Genomic DNA, 13,906 nt, shown 5'->3' with positions numbered 1-13,906 from the left:
CATGAAGCAAGAGTTAGGATGGAGTTGGGAAGGTCCTGGTGCATGAGGGCACCAACTCTGAGGTGGGGACACAACACCTGGGAACAAAAGGGACCAACCACGGGGTCGCAGCTCTTACGTGTCCTTCCCAGAGCAGCCACGGGCTGGCTCGGGCCCTCAGCATACACGGCATAGATGCTGATGCTGTATTCCCGGTCCTCCTGCAGGTTTTCCAGCACGTGGGAAGAGACGTCGCCCCGCAGGATCTGCTCAAAGGTCGTCCCGGGCTTGTTGGCTGCAAAATCAAGGAGAAAAGGGATGGTGAAGCCTTCCCATGAAGGAATCCCATGGGAATGTCTTCACACTGTGGAGATGGCTCAGGGGCACGGTTGGAGTTTCCCAATCCATGTGGTGTTGCTGGGAATTCTGGCTGTGCTGTCCCAGCCCTCAGAGCCCACAGTGGAGAGCGGGAGCCATCCCGAAGGTTTGAACTCATCCCAAATCCCCACCAGAGCAGGCACTTGAGTGGGAAAAACATCTGGATGTGGCAGGGCAAACAACGAATTCACGGCATCACCCTCAGCTTGTTCTTCCAAGAGAAGTCCTTCCAAGGACTCTCCTCTATCCTGGAGGAACCACAGTGTTTGGCAAAGTCTATCCTGGACTCATTCCAGAGTCACGCCAGGAATTAACAGCACCTTCCCTGTCCTTGGGTCACTCCTCCTTTTAAAGCAAACACCACGATAAAATAAGAAAAATCAATAAAAATGGGTTAAAATTAATACAATTAATAAAAAATTAATAAAAACTCACCCCTGGGGATGTAGATCTTGTAGCCCTCCAGTTTGCCCAGGGGAGGTGTCCAAGCCACCTTCAGGCTGAAAAGTCCTTCTTCTATCACACGGAAATTGGTGACCGGAGGCACTGGAGCTGTGGGGACACAAAAATAAGGCAGAAATGGAGGTGGCAGTGCCGGAATAATGGAAAAGATCCTTCAAAATTCTTTTGTCTTCAGGCACAGAGAGACACAGAGAGGAGAAGCACCAACTCTCCCTCAGCTGATGCCTTAAAATCAACAATCCCTCTCCTACCAACCCTTTGTCCCCCAAAAATAGGGATGGACCATCCCAAGGCAGAAAGTTTGGGAGTTTTCTCTGGGAATGGTGTTGGGATCTGAAATATCTACCCCCCAGGCAGAGAACATCTACCCCGGGCAGGGGAAACTCCGCAGTTCTTGCAGACTGAGCAGGAATCAAAGCCATGAATCAAACCCTGCTTTGCTCCCACAGCCACAATTCCAAGGGAGAGGAGCCCATTTGGATCCAGCCAGCCACGGCAGACGGATTTATAGCTCCTGCCTCTGGCTTCATGTTGGGGATAATAAGAAGAGAGATCAAATGGCTTCATTTCCACCCATAAAGACATTCCATCTTCTCCCTGGCAAGTACAGATGAGTCAACCTCATTGAGGAGCTTTATTTATTCATCCTGTCAGAGACCTTCCCTCAAGGAGACAAACAATCCCAGACATCGCAGGGGCTGCGGGGAGGAACAAAAGGCAGGGAAGAAAGGAATAATTCTTTAAAAAAACTCTTGGGCAAAGCAGGGTTGGTGCTTCAGCCAGAGAGGGGAGTGGGATTAGTGAACCCCCTAAATTCTGAAAATCCCTAAAAGCAGAGACCATAAAAGTCCAGTCCAACTTTCAAATGGTCTCCTGACGTATCCTTATAGCCTTTCTTGGGAACTGAGATTCCTCCTTTGGGTGGGGACACCCCTCAAAGTCACCCCTTGAGGGTCAGCAGAAGAGATTTCCCCCTTGGTCTGGGTGAATGACATCAATCTCTACTTTAAAAATTGGGGTTTTTTGCTGATTTTATTACAATTACTTTAATAGTTATCATACTAAATCATTAATTTTAATACAAACATCCCTGTTTGCCATCTTTAATCCTTGGACCTAAGGTTCAACCACACCTCTATAAATGCTTAGATTTAATCCGTTGACAATAGGGGGCTGGGATTGGATCCAGCCCCATCCAGTCTCCTCTTGGAGAAGTTTGGAAAGCAAAGAGGTTCTTCCTGCACCTCAGGACTCAATAGAAGCTTCTCTAATAAACTTTGAAGCTCCACCTCCACCCATGCCACCATCCATGCATCCATCCATTCCTCCATCCATCAATCATTCATCCTCCATCCATCCATCCATCCATCCATCATCCATCCATCCATCATCCATCCACCCATCCATCTGCCCATCCACCCATCATCATCCATCCATCCCTCATCCATCCATCCATCCCACCGTCATCCACCCATCCATCCATCCATCCATCATCCACCCATCCATCCATCCATCCATCATCCATCCATCCATCCCTCATCCATCCATCCGTCCCACCATCATCCACCCATGCATCCATCCATCATCCATCCATCCATCCATCCCACCATCATCCACCCATGCATCCATCCATCCATCCACCCATCGTCATCCATCCATCCATCATCCATCCCTCCATCCATCCATCCATCCTTCATCCATCCATCCTTCATCCATCCATCCATCCGTCCCACCATCATCCACCCATCCATCATCCATCCATCCCTCATCCATCCATCCATCCATCCATCCATCCATCCGTCCATCCCTCCATCCATCCATCCACCCATCCATCCCTCCATCCATCTATCCATCCCTCATCCATCCATCCATCCCTCATCCATCCATCCATCCCTCATCCATCCATCCATCCGTCCCACCATCATCCACCCATCCATCATCCATCCATCCATCCCTCATCCATCCATCCATCCGTCCCACCATCATCCACCCATCCATCATCCATCCATCCGTCCATCCATCCATCCGTCCATCCATCCATCCCACCATCATCCACCCATCCATCCATCCCTCATCCATCCATCCGTCCCACCATCATCCACCCATCCATCTGCCCATCCATCCCTCATCCATCCATCCATCCCTCATCCATCCATCCCTCCATCCATCCATCCATCTGTCCATCCACCCATCATCATCCATCCTCCATCCATCCATCCACCCATCCCTCATCCATCCATCCCTCATCCACTCATCATCATCTATCCATCCTCCATCCATCCATCCATCCCTCCCTCCCTCCCTCCCTCCCTCCCTCCATCCCTCCACCCATCCATCCACGCCTCTCTCCTCTCCAGCTTTGGGGTGGGTGTTTTCCTCAGGGGTGGCCCAGGGGACACTCACTTGTTTTCCCTTTGACGGCTGCCGGCTCCCCGAGGGTCCCTCCATAGCTGGCCCTCACCGTGAGCACGTATTTGGTGCTGGGCTTCAGATCTGTCACCAGCACCGTGGTTGTGTCCCCATCCACCTCCATCTGTCACACAGGGGGACAAGGGACACCGTTACACCACCACAGCAGAACATCAGGTCAGCAGCACCTCCCACACCTGCTCAAGGTGACTTCCATGAGCAGGAGCGTCTTAAAACCCTGACTCATATGTTGTGATCCTTAAATTGTGGAATAGCCCATGGAATAAAACATGGAGAACACGTTAAGGCTAAAGGTGATCTCAAAGTCCTTTGAAGAAAAGGAAGGAAATAAAGTTCCTTTTAAGCTCAGAGAAGGAAATGTTGATGTAACCCGAGGGCAAGAGACGGAAACAGAACTTCTGGGTTTTCCCTGTTATTATGAGATCTTGAAGCTGCCAAGGATCATCATCCCAGTTAAATACAACCTTAATAATTAATACAATTAATAATCTTCACCTTAATAATTTAAACTTTCATAGCTTTGTTCTATTATTAGGAATCAAAGCTTTTAGGGCAAATATTGTCTACCCTTCAGCTTTGATCCCAAACTTCGTGCAGTGTGGGATGAGCTGGAGAACACTGCAGCATCCCTCACACAAGGACATGGAAAATCCTGAAACCTATGGAGATCTTACCAAAATGAACAACCTTGGCAGCAGGAAGATGGGATTGAGTGGTGATATCATAAAGGTAAGGAGAGAAAGGATTGGATATTGGGAAGATTGGGTGTCACCACCTAACCCAGCATGACCCCCCAACATTGGGAACTGAACCCCAACACTGGGAATTGAAACTGGTGGATCCCATGGTGGATCTACACCTTCACTTTAACCCTCAAGAATTCCTGCCAATCCCATTGTGCCAGGATGGCTGAGGGATGTGGTGCCACCTCCTAATCCGGCTGTGCCATCAACATGGGATGAATCCCCAACTTTGGGAACTGAACCCCAACACTGGGAACTGAAACTGGTGCCCTGGAAAACGGGAACACAACCCTACCTGTTGCTGGTGCTCGGGGTCCGGCTGTCCCGGGGGCAGCGAGGGGTGGACATGGACATGGTACCCTGTCACCCTGCCCGTGGCTGCCACCCACGAGAGCCTCAGGGAGCTGTGGCTGTGCTCGCTGACACGCAGCTCCCGGGGGCCCAGGATCTGCTCAGCTGCAAAAACACAAAGGAAAGAGCTTGGATTGGATTCAAACATGTGGAAGTTCATGGAGTCAACATATTCCACACAGAGAAATCGCTTAGGCTGGGAGCACAGGGACACTTGGGATCTGTTTCCAGACAGGAGATGCTCCAGCAGAATTTTTTTGGCCAATTTTTTGACAGCACAAAGGGGGAAATCAAAATTGGTTCTGGTTACACTTCCCCAGTGAACACCTGGTGAATGCACAAGGCAGCAGCTCCTCCTTGCCCTTCTCCTTCCTGACACTGGACGAACCTGCCAGGAAGCTTGGACTCTCCATGGAATGTCACAGGAAGCCCTGAAGTACTGCAGAACCACAGAAGAAGCCAAAAAAAGAGACCCTTTAAAGTCTCAGGTGATGTTCTCCCCATTTCTGCCCCAAGCTTTTAACTCAGCTCCTCAGGAGCTCATGAGCCAGGAAGGGGCAGGAATTCAGTGCCATCACCTCTGGATTCACTGCAGCATCAGGATCTCTTTGAGGAGACATCTGGATCTCTTTGGAAATCTCTTTGGAGATCCCTTTGGAAATGCCTTTGGTTGCTCTTTGCATTTTCTGCAAGGAATGAAGTTCCTGCTGAGACCTCGAGCTGGGCTGCCAGAATTCCCTGTGACAATCCCACGACGAAAATACTCCAAGGAGCAGAAATACTGCCCCATCCCATTGCTGCTCCTTTTGTTTGATCCAGCATCAAAATTCCCAGGAATCTGGTATCCCTAAACAGACCATGGAGAGGCAGCCACAAGAAGAACACCCAGGAGCACTGTCCCAAAGCAGGAGCTGCTCCATGAGCTGGTCGCTCCTCTAGGATAACCCAACCCCTCAAGCTCCCTCAGAGGGATGTGGGAGGTTCATCCCCATGGAAGAACATCCAGAGGGTGGTCTGAGCAGATGGAAAGCAGGATCAAGGGAGAACCTGGACACACCTTGCACCCTCTGCTTGACAGGACGTGGTGGCTCTGAGGCGGTGAAGCAGAGCCTCCGAGAGAGTTTGGGAGCCACGTTTGGGAGCAGCTGGAAATCTTCCACGTAAAGCACGTGCTCCGCAGCGGGATCTGAAGCAATCCTGCCCAGCTCGTTCTTGTCAGCATCCTTAATCCCTAGGGGAAGGAGAGAGCAGGAAAAGAGGACATCAAACACCATCCATGGGGCAGGGCAGGCTTTGGAAAGGGGGAGCAACGTCCTGGACTTTGACACCAATTTTGGGTCGTGCTGCCAAGGAAAAGAAGGGAACAAGGAATGGAGTCTCAAGCTGGATGGGAGAAGCAGAGGAAGCCTCTTCCACCAGGGAAAAGAGGTCAGGATTTCTCCAGAGGTGTCACAGAGATTGTCCCAGGGCTGCTCATGGGCTGAGAGGTGGGGAAATAAAGGAACAGGGCAGGATCCAGCCTCGTCCTTCCCACTGGACACAGAGACATTCCTGTGCTGAGCAGACAATTCCAGCGTGTTCCTGTGGCTGAACTAAAAAAAGGGGGGAACAACAACCCACCCAAGAAACCAATCCTTCCCCAATTTTCACCTCACATGGGTTCAAATCGACCTGGTTGCTCTTGGTAACGAAATCCCACCACCATTCCTGTCATTCCCTGAAATACTTGGGGAAGGATTTGACTGGTGGGATCTCACTCTTGGGGGTGGGGAGAGCAATGGAACCTTTCCTTGCTCATGGAATTATTCTGAGGGACATTTCTGAGTCAGTCTCTGAACCCCGTTAAGAGAAACCTTCAGAAGCAAAAGCGTTTTGAGGCTGGTTTTTTTTTTTTGATGTCACATCGAAACATTTTGAAATTTATGGAACCTTTTATTGAACACCTTCTGAATTCCCAAGTGGCTTTGACAGATGCAAAATCCCAGATTCCCACTGAATAAATCAGTTATGGACAACAACAACAATATCCAAGAAAACAACAACAAAATGTTGATTTTCCTGGACTTGCAGTGGTTTCCAAAGGCGGAGCCTAGGGGTGGGGGCAGTTTTTAGGGAAGAAGGTGTTGTGAGTCAGGAATATTCCCCAGGGAGAAGAATCAGGGTTGGTCACACAGAGGTTTTGATGGCCTCACATACCCACAGCAAACACTGTCACCCCCCCATCCTGCAGGACCTGGGCTCCCTCTTCCACGGAATCGCTGGATTTCCCACCCGTGAGCAGAACCAGCACCTGCAAGAGTTGGGATAAGAGCCAGGGAAGGAACAACACAACATCAGGAGGTCACAGTGACAGCTGTGGGCTTTCACACTGATGAAATCCCTCAAAATGAAATCCTTCAAAACCCAACACCTCTGGGGAAACTCCCACGGAATCACTTCCACGAGCTGGGAAGGAGCAGAGCTGCTCCCAACAGCATCTTCTCTGCATGTCCCTCCTGCCCTTGTGCCTGACCTCTGCTTGGGCAGCAATTCCAGGAGGAAATTCCTGCCAGCACAGGAGAGGATTCATCCCTACAAGTCCTCATGAGCAGCTCCTAAGGGAGCTCTAGGTTTGGATTAGATATTAGGAAGGAATCTTCCCTGTGGAGAGGGACAACTTGCAAGATCATGGAGTGACAGGACAAAGTGGGAATGGCTTCCCACTGCCAGAGGGCAGGGATGGATGGGAAACGGGGAAGGAAATCCTGGCTGGGAGGGTGGGGAGGGGCTGGAATGGAATTCCCAGAGCAGCTGTGGCTGCCCCTGGATCCCTGGAAGTGTCCAAGGCCAGGCTGGACATTGGGGCTTGGAGCAGCCTGGGACAGTGGAAGGTGTCCCTGTCTATGGCAGGGGGGTGGAATTGGATGGGCTTTGGGATTCTCTTCCAACCCAAAGCATTCCAGGATTCTGGGATGACTCCACTGCTCCCTGGACAACACCTCAGGAGCTCACCCACCTTTGCCGCCTCCTCTCTCAGGGTGTCCTGGTGGGACAAAGCCTGAGCTGCAAACGCCAGGGCTGAGCCTGTTTGGAGGCTGCTGCCTTTGGAGGAGAGATCCCGAATTGCATCCAGCATTTCTTTGATGGTCCTGTAATCCGTGAGCTCAATGCTCATCCTGGGAATGAGAAATGGGGGAATAAAGAGCAAGGGATGCACTGAAAATGGCAATAACCAGTGATAATGTTGACATTTAGTTTCCAGTTGCCCAGAACAGCTGTGGCTGCCCCTGGATCCCTGGCAGTGTCCAAGGCCAGGCTGGACATTGGGGCTTGGAGCAGCCTGGGATAGGGGGAGGTGTCCCTGCCCATGGCAGCTGGAATGAAATGGTGTTGAAGGGCCCTTCCCACCCAAACCATTCCATGGATTTAACTCATGACAAGAAGTTCTCTTTACAGTGGTCAGGGCAGTGCAGGGAACGAGCCCCAGACCGTGGTACCACAACCCAGGACCTAAACTTAATGGAATTTAATGGAATTTGAATGTCAAACCCTTCCTTCCCACCCTGGAAGAATTCCCTGTGGCCGAGCACCTCTGGATGACTCCGCTGAGGGTTCCACTCTTGCTCAGTGGTTCCCCAGAGCTGCAGGAGCTCTTTATCCATGGCCATGAGTTGGATTCCAGGAATCCAGCAGTGGCTGGAGGAGGATGGACAGACCCACCTTGGTGTCTCCCCGTACAGAGCCAGGCCCAGCCGGACGCCTCCTCTTCCCATCTCCGTGTTCTCGAAGGATCTGGCCACGCTCCCGATGAAATCCCGGAGCAGCCGGGAGCTCTCCGTCCCTGCGCCCTCCGACAGCCCAACGAGGAACAGAACATCGGCCACCTCTGATGTCCTGCAGGCTGGGGGACAAGAGGGACAGGGAGGTTCATCCCACACCATGGAATGAGGAAACCCCCCCCGGAGCCACCTGAATTCCCAGGATACCGAAGGGAAGGGAGAGAGATGGAGGGACCGTCTTTAGGTGCTTCCCAGAGCAACAAGTGCTGTGTTTTCCTGAATTTCCTCTGAATTCCTCCTTTGGATGTTCTGACCCAGGAGAAGTTTCTCATCCAGAGATGCCCCATCCCGGGAAGCATCCAAGGCCAGGAGCAACCTGGGATAGTGGAAGGTGTCCCTGTCCGTGGCAGGGTGGGACTAAATCACCTTTAAAAGGCACCTTCCAACTCCAACTATTCCATGATTTAAACAACGAATCCCAAATTTCAGCTCCATCGAAGCTTGCAGGTCTGTAGGACCCTCTGGAAGCCTGGGGATTCCGTCTTCCCAGAGGCACACACAGAGCCCTGAGCCACCCCCAACCGAAATTCGGGAATGTGGCAGCTCTGCCATCCCATCAACCATCCCGGGATTCATATCAGGGCCACCTCTGGAGATGTGGGACCACCCCACCCTGGGCATGAGCAGCACCTTGTGCAAAGAACAAACAATTGGAGCGGTTTTCCAAGCTATCCCATGACAGCTCCGACGGCAGGGAAGGGACAGGAGTACAGGGAAATTTCCTTAAGCACCATCAAAGCATTTTTCCCTTCCCAGGGTTCCCTCCTAACTGAATTCCCTATTTTTTAGGCGTTCCATAAATCCATTTCAGCGACAGGAATCTGATGACTTTTCGGGACGCTTCAACTCACGAAGGCTCTGTGAAGGATATGGAAAATTTGCATTTTTCCTTGGAATTTCTCTCCCTTGCAGGCAGTTATTCCAGACCCTGCTGGAGGAGGGAGTTAGATCTTCCTCACCGAGATCGGACTCAACCTTGTCCCATTTTTTTCCCTGTTTTTTGTCATTTCGGATTTTATCCAGCCTTGACTTTCACCTGCAGGTCTGGACTTGCCCCAGCCGGGCTGGAGAATCTGTCCCAGTTTCCAGGGAGAGGAGCTGGCTGTGTTTCCCAGGATTCTGCTGCACATGGGAAACCTGTTTTAACCTGACCTCTTCAATTCCCTGGACTTTTATCCCATTCCTACCAGCAGGATCCCCAAAGGGCTCGGAAATATTCAGGTTTTGTGCTGTCCCTCATTGCTGCACCCCTGATTAATCCCCTTTGGCCACCAGCAGGAGAAGGGATCATTTTCCAGCTGTGGATGGACGTTATCCAAGGATTTGGTGGTTTTCATTCTTCTTTGTGCCTCCTGAGTTCTTCCCAACTTTGTTTACTGCAGAAAAATAGGGATTGGCTCTTTTGGGGTTAAAATAGGGAATACAAAGCACTTTTCCTTGAGGAAAAACAGGAGACAATTATTTCAGTTTTTCTTTCCACAGATTTTCCTTGTCCAAGGAGTCTTGGAAGCAGCTCAGCTGCTCATGGATCACCACGAGCTCCTTTCCCAGCTGCTGTTTCTATCTTGGATCTATTCCTTTTCCTCAGCTTTGGGATTTTGATATCCTTGTTCCCCCAGAAAGACTTGGAGGGAAGCAAATCCCAGTCCTGATCTCCATCCTCGGGCCTGGTGGAAATCCTTCAGCAGCTTCCCAAGGTAACCACACCCTGTACTCCCACAAGAAATTCCCAAGAAAATCCAGAACCACCCACCTCTCGGAGCCACTCCGGAAAGCGCCGATTTTCCTGCTTTTTTGGCCCCAGTTTGGGAAATATCCTCAAAATCGGTATCAGAGGGGTCTTTGCTGCCTCATCCACATCCCAAATTCCCAGAGAGCCACCTCCATCCATCCTGATTCCTGAAAGTCTTCCTCACCCCACCCTCATTTGCATCCAGGGAAAATGAGGAGGACAACAACAAATTTGGGATTCCAAAGGGCAGGATGGTGCCCTTTTCCCTATAAAGGGGCAATCCCAGCCCGTTGTGGGCGCTTTCCAGCTTGGCAAAAAATTCCCAAAAACCAGGAACCGCTGCTTGGATCAAACACCTGGAGCTGTCATGGGAAATGTGGGATGTTCAAGATCTTTGGATTGGTACCTTCTGGAGAAAATCCCACCCGGACAGCTCTATTAATCACAGGGGGATAGGATTGGATCTGGAATTTTCCATGCACCTCCAAACCGATCCAGTTCCATCCATCACAGCTTTCCCTGAGACATCTCCGAACGTTGATTTATTGCCCTGCTCCCAGCTCGGAATTAAACAGCATTAGAGTCGAGTTTATTGGTTAATTGATGGACAGCAGCTTAATCAAGTTAATTCCGGAGCCAATGCCAAAGATTCCATTAACTCCTTGTGGAATTTAACTGATTTAGATGGATTTGCACCTCCAAACCTGGGAGTTGTTGGAAAAAGAAGGATCCCACCCAGCCTGGGACAATCCTGGGAACTCTGGATTAGCTCTGGAGGATGGATCTCCCCTCCTGAGACCAAAACCACACCCTGGGTCATCCATGAGGCTTTTCCTTGGAATTCTTTTGCCTCCTGCTTTTTGGATCCAGCCCCTCATCCCCAAAAACTCTTTGTGGGCTTGCACGGAGCTGGGGACAGGTGAATCCTTGAGCTATCCCAGCTCCCTGGAAAGCAGGAGAAGGATTCAAGGCTTCCTTGAGGATTTTCCTCTCCCATTTCCTGTGTGGAGGCTGGAAGCAGGTCCTGGAATTCAGAGGAGGAATCAGGATGGGATTTGTTTTCCCTTTCTCCCCACTTTCCTCTGGAGCAGGAGGCAGGACAGAGGCAGGACACTGATCCCTGATTTCTCCATAAATCCCAGAGCAGGAATTCAGGCCCTGAATTCCTTTGGAGGCGCTCTGTTATCCTGGTGATCCCAGTCCTAAATGGGAATTAACGGCACCACAGCTCCACCCCGACACATCCACGTGCGGATCCATGCCAGGAGCAGGAAAAGCTGCTTGGAAAAGGCACTGGAAGTGTCCCAGGTGCTGCCCCCGAGGTGACCCAGGCATCCCTTGTCACTTTGTCACTCACCTTCATGAGCAGCCCCAGCTCTGAAGGGCCCCGCGGCCACTGCCAGGACAAGGATCTGGGCACACAACATTCCCCTCGGGAAGCAGCTCCCGGAAATCCCTGGAGTCAGCACAGGGCCTGGAGAGTCCCTCACCTGCAGAGGGAAAGAGGTTGGAGCTGGGGCCACCCGTGGGCGATGCTCCCACCCACCCTCAGTGCCAGGAAAAGCTTTTCTCCCGCTAAAAAGGCTCCTCTTGGCTTGGAAACTTGGGATTAAAATCCAGAAATCCTTGAATTCCTTCATTTCTTTGCTAATGCCAAGAGCTCAGCTTTGTTCCTGCCTTTCCCAACACCCACCCGAGGCAACGAAGCCCAAATGTGGTGGGATAAAAGCAGGAGGCGCTTCCTGCCTCAAATAATCCGGGAGAAAAGGCCAGGAAAATCAGGAATCACCTGATCCAACCCTGTTCCCCAGGCTCCTAAATCCAGGATGAACTTCCCAAGGATCCAGCCGGAGGGGTCTGGAATTCTGGTCATTGCTGGTGGTTTAACGACTCCCTAAAATTGCTGCAGAATTCCCCCTCTGGAAAACAGGGAATTCTCTCTATAGAGCAGAAGTGCCGCTGCCAAAAGGAATTTTATTCTTTCTTTTAATGGCAAATCAAAACTTCTTCTCCTGCTCTGAGCCTCACCTGCTCCCAGGGAGGCACGGAAAACTTCCAGGATGGAAATTATGGATTCGGGGGGCGGGGAAAAAAATCCCAATGGCTTCATCCCAGCTTTGCTCTTTTCCAGGGATTCCGTTCCAATTAACACCATGGATTAATGAGAATAAAGACCCCCTCTAAGATTCCTGTGACAAGGAATGTTCTGGGAGTTTGGGAGGGAGGATTTCAGCTTGGAAGCATCCAGGGGAAAAGCAGGAAAACACCTGGAGAGTCCTGGAAATGACATCCAGACCCTCCTCTCCTTTTTCCCACTCCGTGGTGGCTCCCACGAATCCGATTTTCCCATTAAAAACACCTGTTTTGCTAAATTTAGCGGCTTTTCCAAGCAGAAAATTCCAGTCAGGTGTTTCTCAGGAATTTAATCTCCAGGCAGGATCTTTCTCCCTCTCCAAGAGGCAGAATCCGAGGGAAAAAAATCTTGGATTTGCCTGTGCAGCTGCTGCAAACAGCAAAGGAGGGTTTGGTGCTCCAATTCCCGCAAGGAATTCCAGGAGAGCAGTGAAGGTTTGGGATGGATGACTCCAAAGGGGAATTTTGTCGGGAATCGCCGCTCATCAGACGGATTCATGGGACAAAGAACGAAATGTTGGCAGTTTTGTCACCCCACTGCCACGTGGGGCATCCAGGGAATGTTCATCCAGGTTTGCTAATCTTTCTTCCCTTAAAAAAAGGTGGAATGGGATTAAATATCCTCAAGAAGGGAACATCCCCGGGGGAGGGGGGGCAGGATTCATGGATAAGGAGAGGTGGGGATGTGTGGGAAAAGTGTTGAATTTGAAGGAAGTGGGGGTTAAAAAAAGGGGGAAAAGGGGTTGGGAAGCGCTGGATGAAGGGATGGAGTGCTTGGCTGGCAGCCAGGGCTGCACCACTCCGGTTATTCCAGCTGGAGCTTTCCCAGGTTATTCCCATTCCCAAGTGCTCCTGAGGGGAACAGGAGCCGGGACAAAGGAAACAAAGATCCCAAAGATCCTGCATCCCCTGGGAGCCTCCTGGGTTCAGGGCAGCAGGGATTCTCTGAGCAGGAATCTGTTGTCCTTTCCCGGCCTCTGGATTTGCTTTTGCTGGAATAAGGGCATGGAAGGAGCCAGCAAAGAGAGCTTGGGCGTGGAATTTCCACATTCCCATCTCCTCACCCAACCCCATCCGACCCCCCATGGCCAGGTGAGGAACCAGATGGGATTTAAAGTCCCTTCCAACACAAACCACTCCGTGATTCCCTGATTTAGGGGCTGGGAATGGGAAATGCTGATCCAGAGGTGCCCCCTGCCCGGCCAGGAAAAGATCCCGGAGTCCCTGAGCTGGAGCCAAGGATCTGAGTCCAAATCTCTGACTTTCCCTATGAATTTCATTCTTAATTCCACAGGAGGTGGAATTAAAGCCTGAGGTGAGCACAATCCAGTGGCACCCAAAAAGGACCAAATGACTCCCAAAATTCCAGTGATCCCAAAACCCCAGTGATCCCAAAAACCCAGTGATCCCAAAAATCCAATGACACTCAAAGACCAAAAATCCAGTGATCCCAAAAAGGACCAAATTACACCCAAAACCACAGTGATCCCAAAACCCCAGTGATCCCAAAATTCCAGTGATCCTAAAATTCTAGTGACACTCAAAAAGGACCAAAAACCCAGTGATCCCAAAAAGGACCAAATGACTCCCAAAATTCCAGTGATCCCAAAAAGGACCAACTGACTCCCAAAATTCCAGTGATGCCAAAATTCCAGTGACACTCAAAAAAGACCAAAATTCCAGTGATGCCAAAATTCCAGTGACACCCAAAAAGGAGCAAATGACACCCAAAAATCCAGGACCAGATTCTGCCCATTCCATGCTCAGACCCCCTGGATGCATTGAACAGGAATTGGATTGTTCCCAAAAAACCCCAAAAAACCCCAAACCAAAGCTGTGGGAACCCTGGCGATGCCGAGAGAGCTCCCGAAATGTTCAGG

The 13,906-nt window shown here is 50.8% G+C and overlaps 1 protein-coding gene across 29 annotated transcripts in view; it reads right to left on the bottom strand.

Moving 5' to 3' along the window:
• Window positions 1–13,906, bottom strand: part of LOC116443165 (collagen alpha-1(VII) chain-like) — a 94,051-nt gene that overhangs the window by 68,797 nt on the left and 11,348 nt on the right. For all 29 annotated transcript variants that reach the window (XR_004239767.1, XM_032107094.1, XM_032107098.1 and 26 more), the window contains 9 exons: window positions 11,251–11,383; window positions 8,043–8,223; window positions 7,339–7,498; window positions 6,540–6,633; window positions 5,401–5,574; window positions 4,288–4,448; window positions 3,223–3,352; window positions 793–909; window positions 119–274 (listed from right to left, as the gene is read on the bottom strand). Coding sequence is in view for 28 of the 29 variants with exons in the window: in XM_032107094.1 (XP_031962985.1) it covers window positions 119–274; window positions 793–909; window positions 3,223–3,352; window positions 4,288–4,448; window positions 5,401–5,574; window positions 6,540–6,633; window positions 7,339–7,498; window positions 8,043–8,223; window positions 11,251–11,320 (1,243 nt within the window). In the remaining variant the exon portion in view is untranslated. The remainder of the gene's footprint in view (window positions 1–118; window positions 275–792; window positions 910–3,222; window positions 3,353–4,287; window positions 4,449–5,400; window positions 5,575–6,539; window positions 6,634–7,338; window positions 7,499–8,042; window positions 8,224–11,250; window positions 11,384–13,906) is intronic.

This window comes from Corvus moneduloides, chromosome 4, assembly GCF_009650955.1.
Source record: "Corvus moneduloides isolate bCorMon1 chromosome 4, bCorMon1.pri, whole genome shotgun sequence".
Taxonomy (NCBI): domain Eukaryota; kingdom Metazoa; phylum Chordata; class Aves; order Passeriformes; family Corvidae; genus Corvus; species Corvus moneduloides.
Note: the sequence above shows the minus strand (reverse complement) of the source record. Positions and strands in the feature narration are given on the sequence as shown.